Here is a 27,533-nt window from a genome sequence, read left to right as displayed (position 1 = left end):
TGCTGACTCTCACAATATTTGGTGTGGTTTCATAAAGTCCCAGCTCCTTGAGGCAAGCAGTAACATGAAAATGTCACTTTAAGCTTTAATTTTTTTTTATTTTATACCTCTCATGGGTTTGGAGAACGCTTGGAAATGGGACCGGAAGGTACCCAAGAGGGTTAAAAACCAGAAGGCAAATAAGATTTTTAAAAAAGAGTGTTGTGGTTTTTTTTAGCAGACAGTCTCATGAGTTTGGGGCCTGGCACATGATATTTTGAAAAATGTTTGGGGTTCGCAATACCATGAATGTTCTAATAGTAGGTGAGGCGAGTGTGTATGTCATGTAGGCGAGAATTCTGCCTGGGTGATGGGGTTCCCTAAACTCGTTGGGGCCCAATTCTGCTCCCGCTGAAGTCCAGTGGGTCATCCACACACATCTCTTTGCAAGCTTGCGGCAATAGTATGTTACACACTCAAATCTAGTCCACAAGCACCCAGTATTCTCACTATAAAGGCATAATTTATTATAACACGGTGTCGGTCAAATGGGAATACAGAATTCAAAACATACAAAGTGCTTATGTATTTTTGAGCCTCGTTGACACGTGCTCTGTAATAGCAGCAAGACATATCTGAGTGCCATCCTATGAAGCAGGATTTGCGACTGCAACTTCTTAGTTTTCAGGTAACAAATATTCCAACTTTAGAATTATTATATTACTTTGTGTGTACTTTGCTACAAGTGGAAATCATCAGCATGGCTGGCATTTAAAAGCAACACAACTGTCAAGTGATTTCCTTTTAAAGGGGTATTATATACACTAAAACAAATCCATATAAATATATACATATATAAACAATCCATTGCACAAAAATATTGTTCTAAATCACTTATTAAAAATCTGAATTTCCCTTGTGAGCAGATCTTATTCTGTATTTAAATAAAAACTACAGGCATTTATCCTCTAACATACATTAAAAATAAGTTGCACCTGAACTATTATCAAGGTTATAATAAAATGGACAAAAAGAAGTCACAAATAAATAGTAATAAATGCTTAATTACATTAAAAAGTTGCCTTTTCTTTAAGGGTCAAATTCTGCCAGCAAATGTATGCGCGTGCCTTGACATGCATTGGAAGGAGAATTTGACCCCTTGCTGTTAGAAAATGATCACACACGTTCAAATGTTGGCTAAAACTTTAACTGTTGAGTGGTTCTTGGGCTGGTGGGTTTCAAAGTGCTTGCATTTCTCTTGCCCTCATGTGGAACCATAGCCCCAAATATGTCCTCATGGTATCGCTTTTGGCTCTGTAAGAAATCAGAGACAGAACAAAAACATCAGTGTGGCTTCCCATTATTTAACAAATTGGCGGCTCATTTTTCAGTTCCTTTAGGTTTGTTCTACTGACTAGTGATGGAGAACTTTTGGTGGTAGGAATAAATCCTAAGGGCTCTAGGATAAGCTGAACTTTGTCGCTCTTGTCACACGGCACCATTCCAACACCACAAGGCAGCCAGCAGAGCCGGTCTAGTATCTCTGTGCAGTGTTCCTTCCCTTCTCAAATTCACTGCCCGTCCTCTCTGGGCAAATAGAGTCTGAAAATGTTGAGGTTCAGGCAGGGCCGGTGTAACCACTAGGTGAACTAGGCGGCTGCCTAGGGTGCCAAAAAGCAGGTCCCTAAAAATTTTTTTTACACTACAGCGGAGTCGCATCTTACGCAGGGCTTAGGTTCTAAGGTCAGCGCGTAAGAGGAAAATCGCGTATAGTGAAAATTACCATAAAGTACAGTACACACAGTATATACTAGAACAGGGCAGGGCTCAGCCTATAGCATGCGTGCCAAAGGTGGCACGTGAGCTGTTTGTTTTTTTTAAATGGCAGGCTGTGGGTCCCGGCCACTGCTGAGCCCACTGCCGGTCTGGGGTCCCGGCCGCCAGCCCCGCTCAGCCTGCTGCTGCTGAGTGAACAGAACCCTAGGCCAGAAGCGGGCTCAGCAGTGGCCGGGACCCGCAGCCTGCCATTTAAAAAAAAAAAAAATCCGCTTGCATGCCACCTTTGGCACACGTGCCGTAGGTTCAGGACCCCTGTCCAGTGTATACTGTGTGTACTGTACTTTATGGTAATTTTCACTACACACGATTTTTCTCTTACGCGCTGACCTTAGAACCTAACTCCCGCATAAGATGTGACTCCACTATATTCATTTTTGAAAGTATAATAAGCGATGCTCTGAGGGGAGGAGGGGGCGCAAGGTGGAAGTTTTGCCTAGGGTGCAAAATATCCTTGCACAAAGGGTTCAGGGTTCAGGTCATGTTGCAAAGCCTATCCTAGCTATTTGTGGGCAAATCCTGCCCCTTTGAATGTCCAGGGTCAAAGTGGGGCAGGATATTACGAATCGGTTTACGGGGAGAATATTGTAACCAGAACATGCACCCTGAGGAGTCTCAACAGGTGCATTATATAAACTGAAATAAATCACCCGGCCTTGCATTCTAATTCAGAATGTCTGACAAATGTACACACTTACATTGGTTTGCTATAATTGTTGCCCTGTCCACTGCATCCCGATCACTACGCTGAAGTCTGGTTTAACTCATGCAGGACTATTTAGCTTGAACCTTGACTACAGTGAGCAGGTGAGCGCGCACATCTGGCTTCTACACCTACCTTCAGCTGGAAGATGTAGTCTTCAGCCTGTTCCTCCGTCAGCTTCAATTTCTTTGTGAACATCTCCTTCAAGGTCTGGGCGACGTCCCTGGCCATGCGCACGTCCCCGCAGACGTACAAATGCCCTTCATCTTCATGTAAGATTTGGTGCACTTCTGCCTCCAGCTTGCTTTGGAGAAGGTCTTGAACATAGACCTGTCGGGGGAGAGTCAGATAAGGTCCACTTAATGCTGTCTGAGATCATGGGTTATCCAGATTTGGAGCAGACGTACACAACACCATAATTCCACACTAAAGCTCTGACTCCCTCAGTCCAGTCAAACTATAGTCTGCCCAAGAGCAGAGGGGAGCAATGGCTTTAAGCCACCTTTTATACTACCCTGCTCTTGAGGATGGGCCATAAGTTAGAGCAGCCCAAAGGCTGCTCTAATTTACACCCAGCTGTCCACAGCCCCAATAAACCATTCAGATAGCTGGGGATTGTCAGGGCATAGGGACATGCCAGGCACACACTCCTATAGCCACAGTTGGAGAGAGGGTGGCTTAGGTGCAAAGCCAGCTCCAGGTTTTCTGCTGCCCCAAGCCAAAAAAAAAATAGGTTGGAGTGCTGCTCCTTGAAAAGGGCTGCTCCAAGCACATGCTTGGAACGCTGGTGCCTAGAGCCTGCCCTGCTTAGATGCCACAGGTTATTGCCATCCAAGGATTCTCCTCAGCAAGGGGAATTCCCAGAGCGCCTGCTCTACTGGCTTTCTGGCTGCACCATTTCAGTGACAAATGGCAAAGTGATTAGAGCTGGGGCCAACATCTGCCCCAAGAGGTACAGTGTGCAGGTCTGAACTTGTCCTGGGCGTTTAGGGCTGGGGTTTTGAACAAGTTCTAGCTTCACAGACAATTTTCCATCTGAAGCTTGAATATGGATACTCCTGTTCTCCTCCTACAGGGCAATAATGTAAAGCTTAGATAGATACAGCTTGCTCCTATTGAAGTCAAGGGCAAGATTGGCTCCACTCCTTTGAAGAAAATGGCATTCTTCACTCAGGCATGATGCGTAGGAAAAAAACATCGAACCCTGTCAAAGGAGAACTTTAAACAGTGCTCAAGCCTTAGCTCGGAGGAGGAGGGGATCTGTATCCCCCTTTCTAGAGGGCAGAGGAATGAAGCTTACTTTAGCTTGGCCGGGTTGCCGGGAGTAGGCTGTGTAGACCTCTTTCAGCACTCCTTTTCTTTTCATTTCTTGAGTTTCTTCTCGGTAGAGATGATCCATGTCTGGCTGCCGGCAGCCAAACAACAATGTCATGCCGCTGCCTTTAATTCCTGAAACCAACATTGGAAAGTTGTTTTAGTCTTTTAATGTTAGCCCAATTATCTGCAATTACAGTGGCAACAGAGGGCCCCGTTGTCTCAGCAGCTAGTCATGCAATGCAAGGACAGGAGGCTATTTTCCAACCAACTTTTGCTACTGTGTGTGTATGTGTGAGAGAGAGAGAGAGCGCACGACTGAGGTTCTGCTTTAAGTACACGCGGCGTAATTTAACTCTACAAAATGTCACTGGCAGAAGCCCAACTCATCTTATATGAACAGGCAGGGACACTGCAAAATTCCAGTTGCTTGTTGAAGTGGGTTGTAAGATCACAAAGAACTTTCTCTCTATGCTACGAGCCCCTGTGAAAGAGGCAGAGACGTTCGTGTTCTGCTACCTGAAGGTATCGGGCATCCCAAAGAGGATGGGAAGGAGGCAGGGCTATTGGATCTTTTTTTTTTTAGGTGAAATCCTTCTCAAAGCTGTTCCGGGGTTGGTGGATGTCTGCAATGCTCCTTGCTCCAAGCTAGCACTTCCAGGCACACATTTTTTACAGCGTTTGTACATTTCTCTCTCTCATATCGTGCTCTTTCACATCCACCCTCAGCGCCCCATGTTGCTGAGCTATGAGGACGAATTACATGCTGCTTGTATGCCAAGTTAGTGAAAACAGCATCATGCAATTGACATTTCTGGATGAATGGCATCCCTGAGGGGACAGGGCTCCTCATGGGGGTAATTCCCACTGTACCTTTCTTTTCTAAGTCATAGAGGCGCTGCTGCCAGAAGCTTCTGAATGGAGCAATTCCTGTCCCCGGGCCGATCAGAATGCAGGGCTTGGCGGGGTCCTTTGGAAGCTGGAATCCAGTAGCACTAATGTCAATAAAATGTGAGACAGGTTAGGAAAAACCTCATATGGAGTAAATCCATTCCTACCAAGCTCCCTGAATAACGCTTACCAATTATCTATCACTAGTGGCCTGAATTTCCACTCTGTGACACTGAAATCAACAGAGTTACACCAGGGTAAATCTGGTGTTTAGAGGGTGGAGAATCAGGGTCTCTATTTTCAAGGCCTGGTGAAAATGCTAATCCTGCCCATTCCCCTCTGACGTAGGGAAGTGTTGTTACCCCTGTTTTGCAGAAGCACACACAGGGTCAAATCTCAAAGTATTGGGTTAGAACTCGGAGTGTCTGGCTCCTAGTCCCTGATCAATCCATTAGCCTTGCAATAAGTATGGATATTATTATTATTATTAGAGATATTGTTATATAATGGATCTGAGCTAAGTGCTGATATTTTCCCACTGGCGTGCTATAGGAGATGTACACTCACCTGCGCACAAAACATGGGACCGTCTCCTTGAGATCTATCGTATTCAGCCATGTGCTGCAAACACCATGGTGCAAAGGACCTTGACCATCTAAGAGGACGAAGGGAAAATGCATCTATGAATACTCCAAAAAAAATAATTCAACTACTTTTTTTAGATGTTGAGCTGATATCAAAACAAAATTGGTGTGTAAATAAATTGGTGTCTACTAACTAAAAACCAAAGATTAGCTGCAGGATATTACCAGTCCAACAGTAGTGTTCCGTATTTAGACTACAAATTTTCATTATCCATTTATATTCTGCATGTATCAACTGAAAGAACAGCAGCATAAAATAAACTCTTAGCTAAAATGGTATGTTTTATGCCATATGGTGGACCCAGTTTACTTAATTATTGTGCCACCTAAATTGCATCAAACTAAAGAATAAGTAACAATGCAAGTAACAATTACCCCTTGTCCTGTAGTTGACCACTGCGACGGTCAAATGGATCTCTCCGGGCGTCATGTCCCGTGAAGAGCTAATGGAATAGTACCGGGGTTTCAGCAAAGGCAGCTGAGTCAGTAAAAAGGACGTGGAGACTTGGGTGGAAGGAAACTCTTTCAGTACTTCCAAAATGGTGGGGCTGTTGAAAAACTTCCACTTGTTGTACTCCTCTGAACTCTGAAAGCCAAACACAGTCACAAATGTGAACAAGGAACTTTGAGTCTCATTGGGGATAGGAGCAGGGAGACTGGAAAGGTCACTCGTGGAATAAGTTTCAGGCTTGTGGTAAGTTCAACTAATGATCAGTATCCTTCAGTGAAAAGGAGACTCCCTCAAACCTTAGTCTGCTTTAGAACGCGACTTAGACTGGTTTGAAAATGTTGGGATTTTTTTATTTAACATCTAAAATTAGAAGTTCTGAAATGCCTCCCAGAGGTTGTTCTCCCAGACTGGCTGGCTGGGCCTGGATGTGGAAGTAGAAGAGGGAGCCTATTTTTTTTTTGTAAGCCCTATCTTGCCAGACATCCACATAGGCATATGTGCTCTGATTCTAAAAATCTATTGAGCAGCTGTTGAACTCAACAGACACTCAGTCTGGACCTTGAACTTTCAGCTGGTTATTTCCACTTTGGAAATTCAGAAATCCCTTCTCTTTGCTTTGCCAAACTGTCTGCCAGTGCCCTTGGATAACACCTTCCACTTGGTGACTTCAAAATCCTTAACTGAATTAATTCTCACCCCCCACCCCCCCCCGGGGGACAAGGAAGTAGTATTATACCCTTTCAACAGAGGCTCAGATAAGCTACGTGACCTGCCCAGAATCACTCAGGAAATCTCCTACTGTGGGAAGTCTTTCATACACTATTTCCTGATTCCCACTCCTGGGCTTTAGCCACAAGACCATCCTTCCTGTTATCAAGGATGGTCTTGGAATAATGCAGCTTACACAGCAAATGGAAAACAGCTATTCTTCCTTATTCCATGCATTTCTATAGCCTTCATCACAGCACGGGAGGGGCACTGACTCCTCAGTGCTGAAGTCAAGTCTTAACACTCACATGACATAAGACTTCCAGTCTGTGTTTGTCTCCTTCCTCTGTTGCCAGCTGGGAGAGTTTTTTTAGCAGATGTTGGGAGGGAGGTGTAGTGACATCCAGGAAATACGTCAGGGCTTGGGAAAATGTGCAGGGCGGAATTTTCTTGTCGCTGGTCCAGTAGCCACCTGGAAATGTAAGGAACGCTTGAGAACACTTTTTCCAAGGAGTCTGTCAGCTGGAAGTGCTGTGCAGATCTCGTTGTAGTTGAAAGGAGACTGCCTGCAGTTAACCATGTAACACATCTAGAACACAGACCTCAGTTGAGAGGAGTGTCTACTAAGGAAACAAACCTAGTGAAAGATAATATTGTAGGTGATCAACACCAAAAGTTTTGGGATAGCAGTGCGAGGTGTTCCTAGAGGAATTTGCTTGTTAAAGGCTGATTTACACCAGCTGAGGATCTGGCTTTCTGAATAACAGATGATGATAGAACACGCCTTTAAAAGAAAGGGAACTGCTTAAACCACCATCTCTCTACAAAAAGGCTATCATTTAGCAAGCTTCTGCTACAGAGCATGGAGAGACGTGGAAACCTCTTTTAGGAGACTGATTATATGTTATGTAGCAATGAACACCCTGTATCAATTAGCGTAATTACAGTCACTAGCCAGGTTCTGATCTCAGTTACTGTGTCAATCCAGGATCACTCCATCAGCCCTCGTGACGTTACTGTGGATTTTCTTCAGTGCGACTGAAATCAGAACCTAGCATCAGAAGAATAACTAAAAAATTCGACGTTTATAGAGTAAAAGCCTTAGCAGCAAACACTTCTTGCCTAAGAACCGACTAGGAAGACAACAGAAGAACCCAATGAATACATATTTTGATTTAATGCATTTCAGTGAGGTTTTTTTCCCCATTAAAAGAAAACTCTTGCGGTGGATTATGGAAAATATCTGTAAAACATCCATTGCCCTGTAGCTGCGGTACCGCCAACTTACCATCATTGCATGTTTCCAGTCTGATGGTCTGATCAGTTGGTGGTGCATCCTTAACGTGCTCAATGATGCCACTGACTAATTCTCGCTGGTTGCCTGGGAAAATCCCGACATGTTCTCCAGGCAGATAGTGCACTTCCCGATTAGTCTCACAGGAAAGCTTAAGTAAGATGGTAACACGACTAAAATATAAGAAGACGAGATCAGATGAGTCACGGTTATGTTGACAGGATTTCCCTTTGACAGTGCAGAATTATACACCTTCAAAGTGGCAGTCGGCAAGGGTTAGTTTGTGTTAATTTATGGAGACTTCATCAAACTACAGTCTGGTTAAGTTAAGCGTCTTAATCAAAACGAGTAAGGTCTTCGAGATCTGCTGATCAGCATCTATGAACCCAAATAGGTGAGCCGCTGGAAAGGTCATGGTGTGCCAGTGAAGGCTGAGTGGTTTGCATCACTAAGCCAGATGGCTTCCTGTACCAAGACTGTATTTAGAATGAGGAAGAAAGGGGCTTATTTGAGGATACTGGGAAGTCTTTTATGGATTCTATTTCTAACACGGATATTGTTGTTGGGAAAAGCTTGTAACTCATCCTTTTGAGCTTGTTTGTGCATTGTTATGGCTCAGATTGCGTTACAGTAAAATTACAAACTAGTTATTTGAGTTATGTTTTTTCCATTCCTTTTTTCTCCAAGGGGACATATTTTTCTGAATTAACTAGCAATTCACATTGGATTTGGTGAATTAATCAGGGAGAAGGTTTCTGTCAGATTCCACGTTTTAGTGTCAAAATGCTTTGTGGCGTTTGCCTGTTAGCAATGGTCTGAAATTCCAACCTCCTTCTCAAGCACCTGCAAGGTCAGCAATGCTTGGATCTCAGGATTTATTTTAAACTTCTAGCAAAAGCAAATATTAAAATACCTAAAAGATCTAGGTGCCGTACCTGGATTTTAAACTTTGCAGATTCTGTCTGAACTTGAGCTTCATGGGAATCACATCTTTTGCATGTATGTTTCCAAGTGCTGTAGGGGAGAGGTCACGGTTAATCCAAGTTTTATTGATTCAATTTTAGATGTCATGCAATTGTGGAAAAGACCTGAGCTACTTTTGACCCAGGGAACCTCCAGCTTTATGAGTAGTTAATTGCCCTATGATGAAGATAAATGCTATGGTGATGAGCAAGTATGAGACCCTATATAAACAAACGTATTTGGAGAACACACTGCCCCACTGTTTGTGCTCCTTCTATGACAGAAAATAGATCATTCAATCCTTGGCCTTTCTTCTGAGGCTGACAACATGGCTGCCAGTTGTGGTGGTTTTTGCAATGTCTTATAGAACTTAAAATAAGAGAGACAATGTATTAGCCCATCTAAATCAGGGCCTTGCTGCTTCTACCAACTTGGTAGAACATCAAAGCTATCATCCTGCATTGTCAGAGCTGATCTCATTCCTAAATCCTCCTTAAAACCTGGGCATATGAGATGCAGAATAGGCACACACAGAGAGAGAGAGAGAAGGTACCTTTACTCAAATCCAAAGGCTGGGAGTCATGTGCTATCCTGTAATTCTTGGGATTCCAGGTTTCATTTGTGGTGTAAACCTTGGGTAACTGAATAGTATTTTTTCCACGGATGTCAAAAGTCTCACAGGCAGTCTAAAAAAAAAAAAATTAATCTGAAGGTTATTCATGTTAAAACTTGCCATTTTTTTAGTGTTCACTGATAACATTGTGCAGCATCTATCTCAAATATACAAATTAATAATAGTCATAGTAATTAGATCAAGTCGAGTACATGGACCAGATTTTGATTTCACTTATTCCTAACGTGAATAGATTTCTTCACTGACATTAATGGGGTTACTGCCAATCTGCACCAGTCTAACTGAGATAGGATCTGGTTGGAAAAACGGTAAGGGCTGATTTCTGCCCCCCTGTGTATCCTACCGCACAAGTAGTTCCATTGAAATGGAACTATACACAAGGTGGCAGAACTGGGCTCTTGGAAATAAGACAGTGTCCCAAATCACTCCTGAACTTTGGGGAGTTCAAAATCCAAACCTAGACGTAGATCCTCATTCTTGTCAATAGTTCCTGTCATTATAATGAAAGGAATCAAAACCCTGGATCCAAAGTGACACCCCCAACACGTTGTGGCATTGAAATCCAGATCTGAAATGGGCAGTTGGGTCCCATCATTAGTGGTAACGTGTGTTGTAGCTTTTTTTCCCCGCAAGTTTCTTTACAGGGACAATTTAGCTAGTGAAGAGCCAGGAAAAAAATAGATGCCGCGGGTCTCGGGACAGCTGTTCTATAGTGTAGTTACCTTGAATGCATTCACTGCCCAGGTGCGAAAGGCTTCCTCCTGCCCATTGAGTTCGTCCCCTTCACCTGTTTGGGTGAGCGGCGCGGCGCCTAACTGTGCAAGTTTTTGGTCAATGGCATGAGCGAAGGCACAAAACTCTGGATACATGGTTGACCCCAGGCCAAATACAGCATATCTGCACAAAGAGACCTCGATGAGTCTTGGGAGGATGGAGTTAGTGCTCCTCATTGAGCAGCATGATCCATTTAAGGCAATAGCTATGATCAGATGCAAATTAGAGGATATATTACCTGAATTTTTTGTTCAGCTTTTTCAGAGTGAACAAGGCATTCTTCAGTTTCTGTATAAAATAAATAAAATGTTTCATGTGGCACAAATTCTTTTATTTTACATTATTTATAGGGTCAGGCTGGGTTCAAAGATTTTCCCCATTGGGTTTTATGGGCTTCGGATCAGGCTCTAACACCGATTTCTCAGTTCAATGTTACCTTTCCGTTGCCTGGAGAGTCACCATTTCCAAAAGTGCTGGTCACCACTAGAAGGAGGGTTTCTTTTTCTAGGTCACTGAGCTTGTATTCATCCATGCAGAGGACCTGGAAGAGACCAAGTTAATAAGATATTGTTATGGGGCATAAATGAGGACCGGCTTTAGAGAGCTACGGTATTTTCAGGTCACTGCTGACCCAACCTGGGTGGTGGTGAGAGCTAGTGGCCATGAGTTCTGTTAGTTGCTCTGCCACTGTGTGACTTTGCTCAAGTCACTTTGCCTCTGTTTCCCTTCCCACCCCACGTCTGTCTTTTTCTATTTAGACTGTGAGGCCTAGAACCTCGGCAGTCTTTAGGCACCTACCTCCCATTGAAATCAATGGATGTTAGGTACCTTTTGAGATCTGGGCCTGAGGTCTCAAGGAAGGGACTCTCTGTGTTTGTACGTGTATAGCATCTACCAGTAGGGGGCCCCCCTTTCAGCTGTGGCCTCTGAGCCGTACATATCGTAATAAATTCTCACTGTGGTCCTCAGATCCATCTGCAATTACTGCTATTTTTCCCCCCTACAGCAGCAATGACTTGGTTGAAGGAGAAGTGTGAAGCTTCACTAAGTTAGCATAGAGCCCCCTGACGCAGGTAGGAACGGGTGAAATAAATGTCATACTCTACTGTGAGGATTTGTCATTTATCCAAATTGCATGACTTCATGTCTTAGATAGGAATTTGTGCTGCAGTTGTAGTATCAGGATATTTCACTGAGTGATGCCATTAAATGGGTGTCTGAGGATGGAAAATAGTGTTTCCTATTGAAACAATAGTCTGTGACTAACAAAGAATGAGTTGCACGGTACACCGAAAAGGCACATTCTGGCCAGAGCTTGCATTCCTTGGGCAGCAAAAATCTCCATCTTGTAGACGCTGGTAGTGCTGAGTTTTCTAACTCTTGTTCTCTCGTGGGTAACGATTTCTCTCCACACTGCATAGATGTGCAAGGGAGGTTTCAGGGAGAGGGAATAGACTCTTACCTTGGTGTTGAAGGCGCAATTGAACAAGGCGCACAGGTTGTTGGCCAGCGTTTCAGATTTCCCAGTCTCCGTTGCATAGATCACGGTTGCCCTGGTCCTGGCTGCCATCGTTTTCCGCATCAATGTAGATGCAAAGAACGCAGCCCTGGGAAAAGTCATATGCAGCTTGTCATTTATTCACCAAAACGTTCTGACCTGATTTACAAAAATACGGGGAAAGGCTGACTTGGAGGATGGCCTGGGGCATTCACTTGGGGGATTCTCCAGGGGAATATGTTTGAGATTGGCCTAAACAAACCTATCAGATGTGAACAGCATCAAATTATGAGTAATCAGGTCCAGATCCAAATGATTCAATTGGCCCTTATTGCTGTAATGACCCAAACCCTGGAACTGGAGTGCCTCCACCCTAACTTTTGGATGGGATGGGATGGATCTTCATGGTTCAATCCCACATATATAATATTTAAGCTTTTTATCAGGGAAACTTACTTCGCCAAAACTCTAAACTTGATCTCCCTTTTCTTTGGCCTGCGTTTCTCGTCGTGCCAGACGTGTGTTTTCCAAGCATCCGCCTGGAAAAAGACATGATACTGGTCTGAGATCTTAAAAGAATACATACACAATTTATCTTGCACAGATCGCGTCATTCCTTGAAAAGGTCAGATTACTTTGGGAATCTATATCAATGATCCATTCTGCAAACCCAAGCCTGCTCCCATCTACTTTAGAAAGGCAGGATCAGCCTCTCTGATGTGTCCATGACAGTTTGGGAGTATACTCCTAATGATATATTCTTAACAGGAACTACTGGCCTTTCTCTTCCCTCCCCATCCCCCCAAAATATTAGAAACCCTCCAATGACAGTATGTAGCCATCAGCTAATTTTACTTCACAGGCACCGTGACTGGCAGTTAATGCGAATGATGGTGTTTTTAGCTCCGGCAGTGTATTACTTATTTAGTTATTTGCATTATCGTTGTGCGTAGGAGCCCCAGTAATAGACCAGGGCCCCATTGTGCCAAGTGCTGTATGACCCCTGGATAGGATGGACCTTTTGTGTTTTTTTTTTAAGTTGTCTGCTGAGATCATTCAGTGGCCCTTACCTGGTAATAGTAGAAAGGTGTGAGGACGTAGTTCAGCATCTCCTGGTGAAACACGGGGGTGATGCTGCCTGATATCGGAGGAACGAGCCAGACCCAGTCGGCTGGGCACCCTCCTCGAAGGCGGTACTCGTTCTGCATGTACTTCATGAAAGACTCCGCCGCAGAGTGGTGATCCATGATGGTGACGTTCTGTTTCTAAAAGAGTTGTATAGAGAAGTTCATAAGCTGATGGTGCCCCGGGTCATGGATCTTCACAAATAGGTGCAATAACTATCTAAGGGGTTTATGTCGTGTCCATCACAGTGATTCCCAAGTGGACTTTATGGGACCTCTGCTTTTCTCCCTGCACTGGTTATATATAGAAGGCTTTTCCCTGGTGGAATACATATTAAGGGGACCTTATGCCTTACTCAGAAGCATCCATTGCTAACAGTCATTAGAGATTGGCATTGCACTATATGGACCCTTGACTTGTTCTGCTGCAGCTCGCTTTATAGTCCTGAAGATCCGCATTTCCCCCCCCCCACAGTTTATTGCCCCAGCATCGGGCGAGCAACCAATGCCTCTGATTCATCTGCCCACCTTTTGACTTGTTTTGGCTTAAACAAGTGGCATTGGAAACAAAGCCGTTAAAGCCTTTTAGCACCTAACTAGGAAGTTAGAATGGGATGATTGACACTAGGCCCTTTATTTTCATCCCATGAATGCAGTGTATATGGCTGCCAGTTAAAAACGGGACGAGGTGGAAAAAGTTTGATTGCTGTAAAACTGTTGCAAGGGAGAGGAGAATCAGGCCCAGGGTGTATCTGTCACTGACTTACTTGGAAACTATGAAGCACAGCAACATTAATCTCTATCACCGCTCGATCTTTCCATAATGAGGAAAGTTTGTTGGTTTCCAGACCCATCCTTCTCCCTACTTCCTACATGTGGAAAAAAAGAGGAAAAAACAAATTTTAATACTCAGACAAAGATCTGGGTCAAAATTTGGGGGGAAGGGGGGAGTGTTCAGATATAGGGGAGGGGGTTTCCCACTGGGTTATATGGTATTAAAGGGGAGCTGTTCCCTATTATTATTTGTATTGTTGTTGCATCTGGAAGCTCCAGGCATGGACCAGGAACCCAATGTGCTAGGCAGAGCCATCCCTAGCTATTCTGGGGCCTTATGCAGCCCCCCCATGTGGGGGGGGGCAGGGCTGGCTTGGGGGCAGAGGAGAACCACCCCCAGCACTCACCGGCGGCACAGCTGGGCCCGGGTCGCTCCACTTCCTGCTGCCGGTGAGCACAGGCCCAGCCCTGCGGCAACTCCTCAGCGGAGTGGGGGCTGGGGCGGGAAGAGGCAGGGCGGAGCGGGGTTGGGGAAGGGGTTCAGGGCTGAGGTGGAAGAGGCAGAGCGAGGGGAGGGGGCCCTGGGGAAGAGGTAGAGCAGGGGCTGGAGCAGCACAGCTGCGCAGGATTTCCTGGTGCCCTACGCAGCTACATACTTTACATATGGGTAAGGACGGCCCTGGTGCTAGGTGCTGTACAAAGATGACCCCCCCCATGCCCCCAAAAGCTTACAATATTAAAAACCAGCCACCCCTTCACATGGGATACTAATAACATGAGTGTACTAAAGCAGAAGGAAAAAGAGGTTTTTAATTTGCTTTTTGCCATTAACGACTCTTTCCTAATCAATTTGCATTTCTCTCGGCTCTGCGCTAGTTCTCCCCCTATTGCTGCCGCCAGTGGAGCTGAACTAGCACCCGTGAGACCGTTAAAGCGCTTGGTGGAGGCCAGGCCCAACCTGCACAGGGCTCGGTGTAAAACCTGGGGCTCTCCCTTGCCCCTTTTACAGAGATGCGTTAAAGAGCCTCTCCAAGATTACCTGCAGGATATTGTAGCGCTGTACGTCACAGAAGTCGCGCACGCCAATCTCGGTCCCCATGTACCAGCCATTAAACGGGCAAGCGGTAAATTCCAGGCCCCCCACTTCAAGCAGCATGTTGGCCACGGCAGGCAGCGCGTACCACTTCAAATCGAGTTCCTTAAACCATTCGTACCTTTTTAAAGGAACATTTGGAACCGTTAGTTAAGAACCTTCCCCCGTGTCTCCTTCTGAGCACAACCAATGCCAATCAGGGAAGAGATAGGAACAATCCTGTCTGTAACTCAGCAATGCAACACGGGCTTGCACGTGTTCACTACAAACTTTTCACTAGCCATGTGAAAATCAAGAATTCCTTGCTGAGGAAACTGGTGCATAACATCAAGGAATTTTTTTATCTCTTTGCAGTCTTGTCACAAAATAAACAAGACAAGAAAAATAATAGAGAGAAACTGAATAAATTATTTGCTCATCTCTAATCACTGTAAATGATTTGGCAAATGCTACAGTAGGTAACACAGTACAGGAATTGTACAAAGAGGGTAGATCAGGAAATGAAACATGCAATAACCAGATCTTCAGCTGGTGCAAATCAGCATAACTCCACTGACGGCAACAGAGTAACATTGATTTATAACAACGGAGTAACATTGATTTATAACAATGGAGGATCTGGTCCTATATAATGGCCCCTCTCGTGAGTCATCAGCAGGGTTTCAACCTTCAATCCCAAAGCACAGACCTGTACCACTAGATTTTAAGGAATAAATCTATTAGCTGGTAGCTGTCGCAGGTAGATTGCTGTCCTCAATGAGCTGCTTGGGCCCTGATTCAGCAAAGCATTTAAACACACGCTTGAGCTGGAGGGATTTCAGTAGGACTCCTTGCATGTTCAATATTAAGGCCCTAATTCAGGCCAGTCTTTAACTTTCATGTGCATAAGTCCCCTTCACTTGAGTTGGATGTGACTTTAATATATGGAGATATACCTATCTCCTAGAACCGGAAGGGACCCTGAAAAGTCACTGATTCTAGCCCGTTGCCTTTACTAGGACCAAGTACTGATTTTGCCCCAGATTCCTAAGTGGACCCCTCAAGGATTGAACTCACAACCCTGGGTTTAGCAGGCCAATGCTCAAACCACTGAGCTATCCCTCCCCCAACATAAGCATGTGTTTAAAGGCTGTCCTGACTAGCAGTGCTTTCCTGAATCAGGATGCAAATGCTTTGCTGAACAGTGTTGGTCTTGCTTAAATGCTTGGGTGAATCAGCGGCTTATTGAGGGCAAGAAGACCCACCCCCAATAGCACTCTCACCTGTACACTTTTTAAAAGCAATATACTTTTGACTGACTATGACTACAACAGAGATGAGAACTCCCAAATACTTCCTGCAAAAATGCTATTATCCTACATTCATTTCAATGTAATTTAGCTGCTGTAACATACCTTTTTATCTCTTGGGTTAATTTAACATCATTTCACCTGAACAAAGAACTAATAAAGGAACCCGCCACAGGTCACAAGCTAATAAACTGGGCTTAACAATACCTTAGTAGTCAAGGTATGGCGCAGATGCGATTATCTAAATCCAGCATGCTTACTTTGGATGTTCCATTGACACTTCAAGGACAAGTTCTGGCGGCAGTTCAAATATTTCCGGGTCTTGGCCGTTTGCTTGGAGAACCAGTGGAACGACATCAAAGCGGCCATATTTGGGCTTCCACCCAAGCTTGATGCACAACTGTAAGTGAAGAAAGTGGGTTTTGTTTTGTTTTCCCCCATGGGTTTGAAGACAAAAGCATGTTAACTCTTTACATGCCGTCTAATGTTAAAGACTACATTCCCCCGTTCCAATAAAGCCATGCTGTGTTCGCGTAGGACTCCGTTCTATGCCCTGATCGAGGGATACTACATAAATTGCATCACCCCAGAGGTAGGCCTAGGAGGCAACGTGCCTCAGAGACAACCCTCCCGTGCTCTGGGATGGAGGGAGTAATTTGCTGCAGGACTCTAATAGCAATACATTTCAGTCTCTTTCCTCCCCCACCCCAATGCTAGGTAGGATATGCTGGTTGGTACATCGGAGCTAAGGCTCCACCCATTCCTTTCGCCCATCCTCATTCCTCCCTCCTGCTCCAGAAAGGTACAGAACAAAAGGTGTCCACTAAGCACAATGAAAATCTTCCATTGACCTTAATGGGTCAGATCTGTGGAATAGTTTTGACCAATAGAATACAGAGGGCCATGTAACAAGGTATCTACATCGATTAGATAGATGAAGATCTAAAATCCAATAGATGAGCTAGATAAGAGGGACGGTGGTTTGGTGAGTTCTGTTTGAACACTTACCTGTGTAAACTCCACAGTAGCTGGGTCTCCCAAGATGGAGCCATCTGGCATTTGGTACCCAGCATATCGGATGAGTTGGCTGTTCCACAGACGGAAATCGTGTTTCCCATCAGTCCTCTGAGGGAAGACCGTGATGGCCGATCTACCCAGAGAGATTAACTCCCATTAAAACACAGCAAGTCATACGCTTTTGGATTATTTTTTAAATTGTTCCTGCTACTAGCTAATTTACATTTTGTAAACAAATTAAAAACCCAACAAAAACCTAAAAAAAACCCTTCCTTTTCCAGGGACTGCAACTTAGAAACCTTCATGAAATGATGATACAGAATAAAGGAGGGAATTAAGGATGGAGACAGGGGACCAAAACTTCTAGACACTCCAGAGATTTTGTGGAGGCAGGGGGAAGGGAGGTTCTGAATGTAAACCCAGATCTGGATCCAAAGACTGGTGTTTGGAATACCAAATCAGAGCACATACCTGATGTTTCCATTGTTTGTGGCGTATTCAAGATGACGACAGATATGTTCAAACATTTCCTTGGCTGTAGTACAGTTACGTGCATCAAACACCTATATATTCCCAGAAGAAATACATGAAAAAAAATTGATTTAGGAATGATGATTTAGAATTATTTTTCTAATGAAGTTCATTAATTTAAGGTTAAGGTGCAATGGCTTAGACTAGTATCTGGATACAGGATTTCAATTTTAGCTCATCTAAGAAGGGTTAATCTTAATCTTTGCTATATGGGCCCAATAAACATATTTGTGCTTTGCTGTAATGTACAGAAGATTTATTTCCTCCTGTTGCTTAACAGATTTTTAATGTGTTTTGAGCCATATAAAATTATTTGATTTGGCTCTGGAATGAGGAACCAGTTTGCATTGTCTGAAATACAGACCGTATCTTCAGCTGGTGTAACGTGGCATAGGTCTATTGAAGTCAATGTCACTATGCTGCTTTACAGAAGCTGCCGATCTGCTTGCCCCTAGATTTCTATAATCAGTAAGTCACCTGTAGGTTGGACCATTGTATTCTCCCGATGCATCTCGGAGCATTTCTCCAGGCCTGTTTAGTTGCAAAAATGAGTTCATCTTTCGTCAGCTGGTAGGTTCCTGTTGTTTCTATCTCTTCGGTTACTGATTGCATTCGCTGCTGATGTTCTTCTGGTTGTGGCCTGTAGAATAGGAAACAATCATCAAGAGAAGCAATGAGCTGTGCTTTAGGCAGAACTAATTTCATTCATAAAAGTGATTGCAGAAATATTATGTTGTGGGTCAAGAGGGTGGATCGATGTAACTGAGGGCAACATTTAAGGTCTCTGATTATAAGGGACTTCTCCATTAAGCAGAGGATTTAGACAGATGGGGTTAGCTTTTGCCACAGAATAGAGAGAGAGAGTGCTTCATAGGATTCACTTAGGCGCCTGTGCAAGTTGTCATTGGGCACATATGGATGTTACAAGAGAATATCCATAGTTCAACACCTGGAAATGAAATAGATCTACCCAAAATACACCATCAACAGTGAAAATATTTGTCACCTCTCAGACATCTGTGTCCTAAAGGAAACTGCCACCACGCGTCCCATCTCCCTTCTGCTGCATCTCACGCCTCTCCCCAAAGTGCCATATTTCTCTATAGTTACGATCGACTACTTAGTATTTTTAAGAAATGGATTATCTAAGCGCAGGGCATGAGTGTGCGGGAGACAGGGCCGCTGCTATAACAACTGAGGTCAGACCATCCTAGTTCCTTCTGGCCTCCAAATCTCTGAGCTGTCCTTGTTGAGTGTGAATGGCAGATTAATTAACTTATTCAGGAGCAAACAGTACTGGAAAGGCTAAGCTGGAATGTTTTAACCTTGGTGCAGCTCAGTCCTCTGACCACTCAGCTCCCATCTCCATGATGCTTAATACATTAACGTAAGCTGCCTTTTTCTGCCTCGCTTCCCACGTTAACTTGTTTAGGAAGATGTGGGCTTTCCAGATTTGTACATTAAAATCCATGAAAGCACTGGAAATCCGTGGGTGGGAAAAATCCTGCTTTGGCAGAAGGATGGTGGAGGTGGCCTAATGGGTACCTGTCCTCTCTGAGTTCTATTATTTTAATACAAAAGTATTTCTTTTGAACAAAATGTGTAGAAAATGCCACACCAGAGAGGAGGTGCTGGGTAGTTCTCTTAGCCAGAGAAGCTAACCTCTCAAATTCTTTATGTTGATAACTCAGAAAATGAAGACACAATATTGGGGAAATATTTATCGTGGCACAGACAAACTGGTTTGCTGGCTGATAAATAGGATGAAAATAGCCTGCACCGTCTGAGAGCACATGTCAAATTTCACCAGGATGAAAGATCAAGGGCAGCATGTGAGACAGTGTAAATCCATGTGATCAGATAGCCAAGTAGTGAGGTCACCTCTGAGTGGCTGCAGGGAGATTTTTGCAAATTGAACGTTTCTGACCATGAAAGCTGTTTGTACCTGAGACTGGGGTTTTCAGAAGGGCTCAGGTCTCAGAAATGAAGCCAGATTTTACCAGGAGCATTGAGCTGCTTTGAAAATCTGGACACTGAGCTCTCCTGAAAATGTGGCCTTAGTCCTCCTAGGACTGGATCACCCTCTCACGTGTCAGTGTGACCGCAGTGGTGTTACTTACACTGGTGTGATGAGAAAGGAATCGGGACCATAGGATCGAGTTCTGCATCTGGCAGTGGGTTCAATGCCCCTTGATGTAAATGACACCAGGGGTAAATTTGGCCCATACTCATATGTGTTTGTGCTGCTGGTGTGGGAATTTGTCATCCGTAACAAATGTACATTCAACTACACTATTAGTTAACAAAGATTGTGATTCTGAAAACATTTATGCGTGCAAGGAGCTTTACTCCTGTGAGTTACCGGTACCCCTTGATTTCAATGGGATTACTCATGGGAGTTAAAGTAAGCAGGTGCCTAAGTGTTTGCTGCATCTGGCTCAAACGCAAGACCAGACTCAAACTGAGTCAATGACCCGGCCAGGGGAGTGTGACTTAGAAGAAAGTGATTTACAAATTAACTAAGATGCAATGATGCCAGGAATTCCTGAAAGTGCTTGTTTCTAACCCATGAGACTAAGCAATTGCAAATTGTTTGGTGTTATGAGATTTCATAATCCCTTGATTACTACAAAGAGTAGTTTATTATCATGTCACCATGAAAGGAGAACTTTAGACGTCATAAAATTACTGTCTGGGCAGCGTAAAAAGAGGAAAGGAAGCGGCTATAAAATGATTTGCAGATCAGAGTCTCCTTTCATAACAGTGAATGTGGGGCCAATGTAAAATAAATAGTGTGTTAAATTCAAGAGCATCTGAATCACCGAAGTAGCTAACTAGGAGACCTCAGGCATGATCCTGTAAAGTGCTGAGGAAGCCCTGGATGTGCTGAGCAGCTTTAATTCCCATTGGCTTCAGGAGTTGCTCAAGATCTTGTAGGATCAAACTTTTATTTACTAATCCCTAAGGCCTGGAAATGGTGGAACTTGAGATGGACTCAAATGTTCCAGCGTTTCCCATGTGTTCACCCAAAGCGGTAAAATCACCTCCCTTCACCATCCAGAGAACTATAGAATACAGCGTCTGTTATGATGCTAGGAAATTCATCTGAGCATGCTCAGTAAGCCTGATGGGGGAGAGAATGAGAGGATTCTGCCATGCTGGATGGCAGCGTGTTGCCTAGAAGACCAGCAACTTTATAAGGGCTGGTCTACGCTGGGGGGAGGAAATCGATCTAAGATACGCGACTTCAGCTACGCTATTCACATAGCTGAAGTTGCGTAAGTATCTTAGATCGATTTACCTCTCGTCTTCACGGCGCGGGATCGATGTCTGCGGCTCCCTCTGTCGACTCCGCTACCGCCGTTCATGCTGGTGGAGTTCTGGAGTCAACAGGAGCGCTTTCGGGGATCCATATATCGCATCTAGATGAGACGCGATATATCGATCCCCGAGAAATCGATCGCTACCCACCGATATGACAGGTAGTCTAGACGTACCTTAAGAAGCCCTAAACCATGGGAAATATTGACGTAGCATGTACTGCCCTTGAGCAAAGGGTGCCAAAACACGGAGAGAGTGCATTGAAAACAATGCCAAAGTAAAAGCCGTGTCTGCATTATAAGGCTGGTCTCGATGGGCGTTACCCCACTCTAGCGCTGTGTTACCTTTCCCTGGGAAGAAACCAGGCCTGGAGAGACTTGTTTATACGTGGATGGTAACACTGTTTTTAAAGAGTCTTATCTAAGCTGCATCCGCCTCAGGAGGGTTGAGACAGTCAAAACCAGATTGCACAACAAAGCACTCAATAAAGTCCGTTCCTATATTCACTGAGGAGGGTGGGGACCTACCAGTAAAAATAGAACCTACTATGTCAGCATATCATTTGTACAACTAACTCACTAACAGCACATAATTCTTGTCCTTTTTTTTCTTTGACTGGATGGTGTGTGGTAGGGGAGTTTGCAGCTCATGATGGAAGATGGGATGGCATTTACATTCCATAGATAGAGCAATTAATTCAAGAGTGAAGTTAAAATGGCCTTACTCTTTCAATGAATTGTAGTATTGATTGACGAATTCTATCGCCTGGGGTAAAATCTCTTCCGGTGGAACTGGGCTGTCTCTGGGGCCTTTCACCAAGCCTTTGGGGTTCATGAGGGCCCCCTGGCACGTCTTGGCCTTGCAGTTGAGAACCTGCAAAGACAGGAAAACGTTAAAAATGACACCCTGCCATGGAAAGTTAATAATAATGATTGGAGATATACCAATCTCCTAGAACTGGAAAGGACCTTGAAAGGTCATTGAGTCTAGCCCCCTGCCTTCAGTAGCAGGACCAATTTTTGCCACATATTCCTAAGTGGCCCCCTCAAGGATTGAGCTCACAAACCCTGGGTTTAGCAGGCCAATGCTCAAACCACTGAGCTATCCCTCCCTCCGTTAAAGTTTCATGGTCTTACCTCCTTTGCTGTCTGGTGCAATGTGTCGTGAAAGCTGGTTCCATTTTCCCAGTTTTTAATTTTTAAATGTCTCGGACACCCAGATATTTGGTTCATGGGTCGGATGCCGTTCTGTGGAGGTTTCTGATCAAAGAGAAGGCGAAAATACAAATAATCTTTGCATTCATCATGTAACGTTAAAACGGTGGACTAAATTTATCCCTGGTGTAAGTGCCAATCGATGGAGTTTCATGAGGGAAGACTTTGACCCATTCTGATTGATAAGCAGTTAGTTAGGATTTAAGGGACTGATTGTGGAAACTTTATTCACCCAAGGGAGCACTTACGCATGTGAGTGTGAAATTACCCACATATCTGGTCCTAAATGAACAAGGAGTCAGATTTTTCACATGCTCCCTGCTTGAGCAGTATCTTACTCTGCAAGTAGTCCCAGCGATTTCACTGGGATTTCTCAATGTGCGTTAATTGTGGTGGTCCAAGGGAAACAATCAACCGGATGGGCTTAGAAATAAGACCCGCTTGTAAATAAACGCTGGGATTTTCAAAGGAGACTAAGGGAGTTAGACACTCAAATCCCACTGGAATAGGAGTTGGGCATCTAACTCTCTTAGGCACATTAAAGTTTTGGGTTGCACAAAATGAACAATTTGGTGACATTGACATGAATTTGCAAAGCGTTTTGCTGTCACTGAATCTGTTCCCCCCCCCGGCCGCCCGGGGGTGGCAGGGGAGAGACAAAAAAAAATTCAGCTGAAAAATTTCACTGAGCTGTCACTGCGACCCCTTAGCATCCGGTACCGAAGTTAGAAATAGATTGTCTCCTCTCACTGACCTCTCCCGCCGTTATGATGCGCGGCATCTCGTCCTGTTTGTTCAGATCATTTAGCTTGGTGGCTTCTTCTTTCATGAAGCTTTGAAATGAATAAGCAGAAACTGATTTAGTACAAGAGGCTTCGTTTTTAACCCATTACCGTTTACTTGTGGGGTGAGTAGGGAGATGCCTAACACAGCGTCTGAAAACAATACCGACTCAATAAGCCATGTGTTCCCAACTCCAGGGAACTGGAGACAGGTAGGGGGTTGTGGACCCCGTTTCCATATTGCTGTGCCCTAGAATATAAAAGGCTGAGAACCACTGCTATAAACTAAACAAAGGAAACGCATCAAGAAGCTACAACTATGAACTAGTCATAGGAAACCGACAAAGAGAAGGAAAACGTTGAGAAGATTTGTTTTCTTCAGGGAATAGCTGCGTGAACCTTTCAAATAGGTCCAACCTCACGGCGCGTTAAGCGAACGGCTTGCTTTCTTATGCAGGAAGCGAAGGAAGTCCATGCAAAAGGCCTGGCTTCTGAACTCTGTTCTTCCTTTTTAATTTGGATGCAAGGTTTGAGAAGATGAGAGCTAGCCTGACAATCCTGGAGGAAAAAGAGTCCGCTTTTGACTGGCAGTGATGGCCTTTAGATAATGTCTGTCTAGGGCCAGATTGTGTGTCCTTTTGCTCTGACTGGTGAGCGGTGACTCCAGTGGGAGTCAGGTTCAAGATTCTTTATTTCTGGTGTAAATAACTTTCCCTGATAATAGTGAAAAATGGGGAGCCAGGGATGGGGGAAGATTTTGGTGGAATGTAGGCACCAAAATGAGTGAAATCCTTTGAAATGAAGGAGATTGGAGAAGCGTGCAACCTTATTTTATACACAGTCTTTCATGCAAGCTGTATCCCAAAATACTTTACAGCACTAATTAGTACAATTACAAGGTTAATAAATAACTTTGCCAAAGTCCACAACACACACACACGAGTGGATCTCGCCATCCATAGCTTGCACCATTATATACATTATAGAAAGCAGAGACAATTAAAAAAAGAAATATGAAACTTTAAGGCAGGATGTTTTATGTCACAGTGATGTGAGTAGGTCTCATAAGGGAAAACTAAAATTTACCTCACCTGTGTCAATTGCAGCCAAGTGACCTGTAGGAAAAGTTATCCCTCAAACTTTCTCCTTTAAAATTATTGCTTTGGCAATTCTTTACTTGGACGTCTGAAACGTCGTGGTGCTTTCCTACTTAAAGGAGGGAGAGTGTAGGAAAGCAGGAAGGGTGAAGTTGAGAGGAGATAAATCTTACCTGTGAACCTTCAGGACTGCTTTTTCCACATTATTGTTAATATCCTCTTTGGGGGATGCGTTCCGACCTGTTTGGGGCCTGAACAGGAACTGAAAAGGGCACATCATTTTCGGTCTTTTAATTAGCCTGCTGTTTCCTAGCCTGAAATCCTGGTTTAGGTAATGAGGGGATTCTCCTAAGGAAGGAAATAAAAGGAGGTTATACACGGTGCTTAATTTGTAATGCAAGAGGAGCTGGGGCACAAATAACTTTTTTTTTTTTTTAAACATTCATAACTGATGCACCAAGGCCAGAGGTGCCGGGGCTATGAACTGCCAAGCCTAGAGATGCCAGGGCTCAGCCCTGGCAAAATCCTGGCACAACTTAAGCACTAGTTATAGAGTTATACAACCTCCCTCTTTGATAAGATGAGGGAACGCCACAGATTTATGGACCTGCTGTAATTAATATCCTATGATTGAAAGCTAAACTGCCTACTAAGGCCCTGACTCAGCAAACACCCTAGGACTCCCTAGTTCAGTGCTTTGCTAAATCAGGGCCCAAATCCTGTGGTAAACACACCCCAAATAAATTAGGGGTTCTCCATGCCAATTAGAAGCTGTAGATCTGTTTTATTCTACACCTGCTGCCTATTCCTAGGACACCACAAATAAAACAAATGTTTGCAATGAGGTTCCAAAATGCTCAGCTCAAATGAAATTCAGAGCATAACTAGGGTCTGGAAAACACACAAGTGTTCCAAGGTTAGCAGAAATACCCACTAGAGTGGGGTTTTTTTGTTTGTTTATTTGTAAGTTTTGTTTCTCGAAGATTTGTTGGGTGTCACACAAATATTTTTCTTTATTTGAACCTCAACGTTTTGCAGGAAAACAGGAGGCAAAACCTAGCCTGCGTCATTCACACAACAAAGATTCCCAGCTGAAAGTTGTTCTTCCCCAGGGAATGAAACCAAAAAACAACGTGCAGCATCCTAGAGACTGCCAGAGCCAATTGGAATGTGAAGTTTACGGATTCCAGGTTCTGTTCTAAATGTGGAACCGAGGAATCTTGCATGGGTTCTACATTTTTGTAAATAATATTATAGTATATCTATAACCCATGTAGCAAATTAGTCAGAGTTTAGGATGATGCTCCATTAATTGTCACAGGACGATCTTGATTTTTGTCTTGCTATTCTTTTGGATTTGGGCTTTTCTGTTCATCTTTGATCCTAAAGTGAAGTTTTCCTCCTGGGGAAGACAGCAGCTTGATGGGTAAAAGTGAAGCTATTACATTGTTTGTTTTCTGTATAAGACAAAGCAAAGACTGAGCTGTAGCCAAGAAGGTCAAAAGATAAGGAAAGAAAGAAAAAAAAAACTTTTTCCTGTTATAAATTGTTTACTCGTTATTTTTTTTTATTGTGGTGATACTTACAAGCCCCAGTTGTGGCCTCTGTGTTAGGCACTGTACACATCAAAAAACAAAGACAGTCCTGACCCCCAAAAGCTCACAATCTAAGTAGCTCAGTGTAAGAATTCAGAGCCAGATTTTGATACCCCTACTCACAGTGAGTAACCCCCCTGAAAAGAATGCAACTACTTGTGCCGCAAGGTACCACTCAATGTAGGGGTGTTAGATTCTGGCCCTTAATGAAGGTAAAAAGAAGAGGAAGAGAAGGGAGTGTAACAAAAATATCTGCAAAGTTACCAACTGGAAACAACGCTAGCACGTTACAGTGTGATACAAAACTCAACTCACCCTGTCATTCATTAAAAGCATCTGGACTTTTACAATAATTTTTTTTTTTTATATCTTCTGATGGTATAATTGTTGTGCCTCGGTCTTAGAACAGCAGAGCTATCCTGGGATTTTCCCTAGGAGACCTGTGAGCAGCAGCTTATACTGAAAAGTTTTAGGAAATCTTGTCACACTATCTCAGCGCAGCCTGCCTAAGTGTGCTCTTTCTTCCTGTCTCTTTTCCATTAATTGATGAGCAAAATAAGTCCCTTGTTTCCTTAGATCCTTTTCAACAGGGTTAATTCAAAGAATATTTGTGGCACTGCTCTTACTTGTAGCAAGGAGGGTAAAGGTTTCAAGGCAGGGAACCAATTTAAAAAAACTGCCATTTTAGTAAGGGGGGGGAAATACAAACAGCAATAAAATTATTCCACTTGCAAGCAGATACAACTGCTTGACCAGCTGCTCAGTTAAACATAAATTTGCCTTACCTTGCTTCTGAGAGAGGGTTTTCCAAGTGTGCTGGGAGATAGTCTTCTCTGCCAAAGTTTCTTTCCTTTAACCTTAGAGGTACTGTGTCCCTGTTGCAGGGCAAACACATTTTATACCCTGCTGGGGTTCCGTATGCAAAGCAGGATGATGGCACATGGATAACATTGCAAAGGGAAATCCCTGAACCTGGGCTATTTTTCAGATCGAAAGGGAGTGGCTGATGCATGCTGTCACAGAGTGTTAGCTAACAATGCATCCACAGTTCCTGATATTTCATCAATTCTAAAACGTATGAGCATCCCCTCCTCCACTGTCTGCTTTGGTAATCACTGTAATGTGATGTGATTTCCTGTGGCTCTAACCAGCCCTTTTACAGGAAAAGGTCTAGGGCAGGGGTGGCCAACATGGGCCTGGTAAATTCTGGCTCCTTCTCAATGTACATTGCCAAGGAGCCACAGTAATACGTCAGTAGCTCTCCCACCCTGCTCCCAACACCTCCCACCCACCTGCAGCCCCACTGATCAGCACCTCCCCCTCTCTCCCTGCACCTCCTGATCAGCTGTTTTGTGGCGTGCAGGAGGCTCTGGGAGGGAGGAGCGAGGGCACGGCAGGCTCAGGGGAGGGGGCGGGTTGGGGTGGGGTCAGGGCCTGTGGCAGGGCCAGGGGTCGAGCAGTGAGCACCCCCCAGCACATTGGAAAGTTGGTGCCTGTAGCTCCAGCCCCAGAGTCGGTGCCTGTACAAGGAGCCGCATGTGGCTCCGGAGCCACAGGTTGGCCACCCCTGGACTAGGGACTCTGATAGACACTGATCATCCGTCTTTAAACCCAGGACACAGAATTCTCTATGAAATGCTCTAGGATAATTTAAATATTCTGAGGAAAGGAAATCCTTCTCCATAGCTTCTAGGAGTCCTTTCTAGAGGAAGTTTTTAATTTGTATAGAACCCTATTGGCGTAGGCCCTGATTCAGCAAAGCACTTCAGCACGTAGTTAGTCCTGCTTAAGATGAAACATAGTCCCTGTGCTTAAGAGCTCTGCTGAATCAGGGTCTGAGTTCCTATCGAAGTCAATAGGCTTTACATAAGAATGGCCATGCTGGGTCAGACCAATGGGCCATCCAGCCCAGTATCCTGTCTACTGACAGTGACCAATGCCAGGTGCCCCAGAGGGTGTGAGCCTAACAGGTAATGATCAAGTGATCTCTCTCCTGTCATCCATCTC

General features: G+C 44.1%; 1 protein-coding gene across 1 annotated transcript; it reads right to left on the bottom strand.

Moving 5' to 3' along the window:
- Nucleotides 1-490: 490 nt before the first annotated feature.
- Nucleotides 491-26,406, bottom strand: NOS2 (nitric oxide synthase 2). The gene is made up of 27 exons (XM_039507351.1): nt 26,312-26,406; nt 24,105-24,279; nt 22,807-22,885; nt 21,975-22,097; nt 21,563-21,711; nt 17,995-18,157; nt 17,458-17,549; nt 16,978-17,119; nt 16,230-16,369; nt 14,627-14,801; nt 13,581-13,682; nt 12,760-12,954; nt 12,146-12,228; nt 11,654-11,798; nt 10,628-10,732; nt 10,430-10,479; nt 10,140-10,314; nt 9,337-9,469; nt 8,756-8,834; nt 7,815-7,993; nt 6,835-6,998; nt 5,743-5,953; nt 5,291-5,378; nt 4,706-4,827; nt 3,819-3,967; nt 2,654-2,848; nt 491-1,293 (listed from the first exon to the last, which is right to left on the bottom strand). Exons 2-27 carry the CDS (start codon nt 24,209-24,211, stop codon nt 1,177-1,179), a joined length of 3,462 nt encoding a protein of 1,153 aa, XP_039363285.1. The 5' UTR covers nt 24,212-24,279; nt 26,312-26,406; the 3' UTR covers nt 491-1,176.
- Between the last annotated feature and the right edge of the window lie 1,127 nt (nt 26,407-27,533).

The sequence above is a fragment of the Mauremys reevesii genome, linkage group 20 (assembly GCF_016161935.1).
Source record: "Mauremys reevesii isolate NIE-2019 linkage group 20, ASM1616193v1, whole genome shotgun sequence".
In the NCBI taxonomy this organism is placed as follows: domain Eukaryota; kingdom Metazoa; phylum Chordata; order Testudines; family Geoemydidae; genus Mauremys; species Mauremys reevesii.
This window is presented reverse-complemented; position numbering and strand designations above follow the sequence as displayed.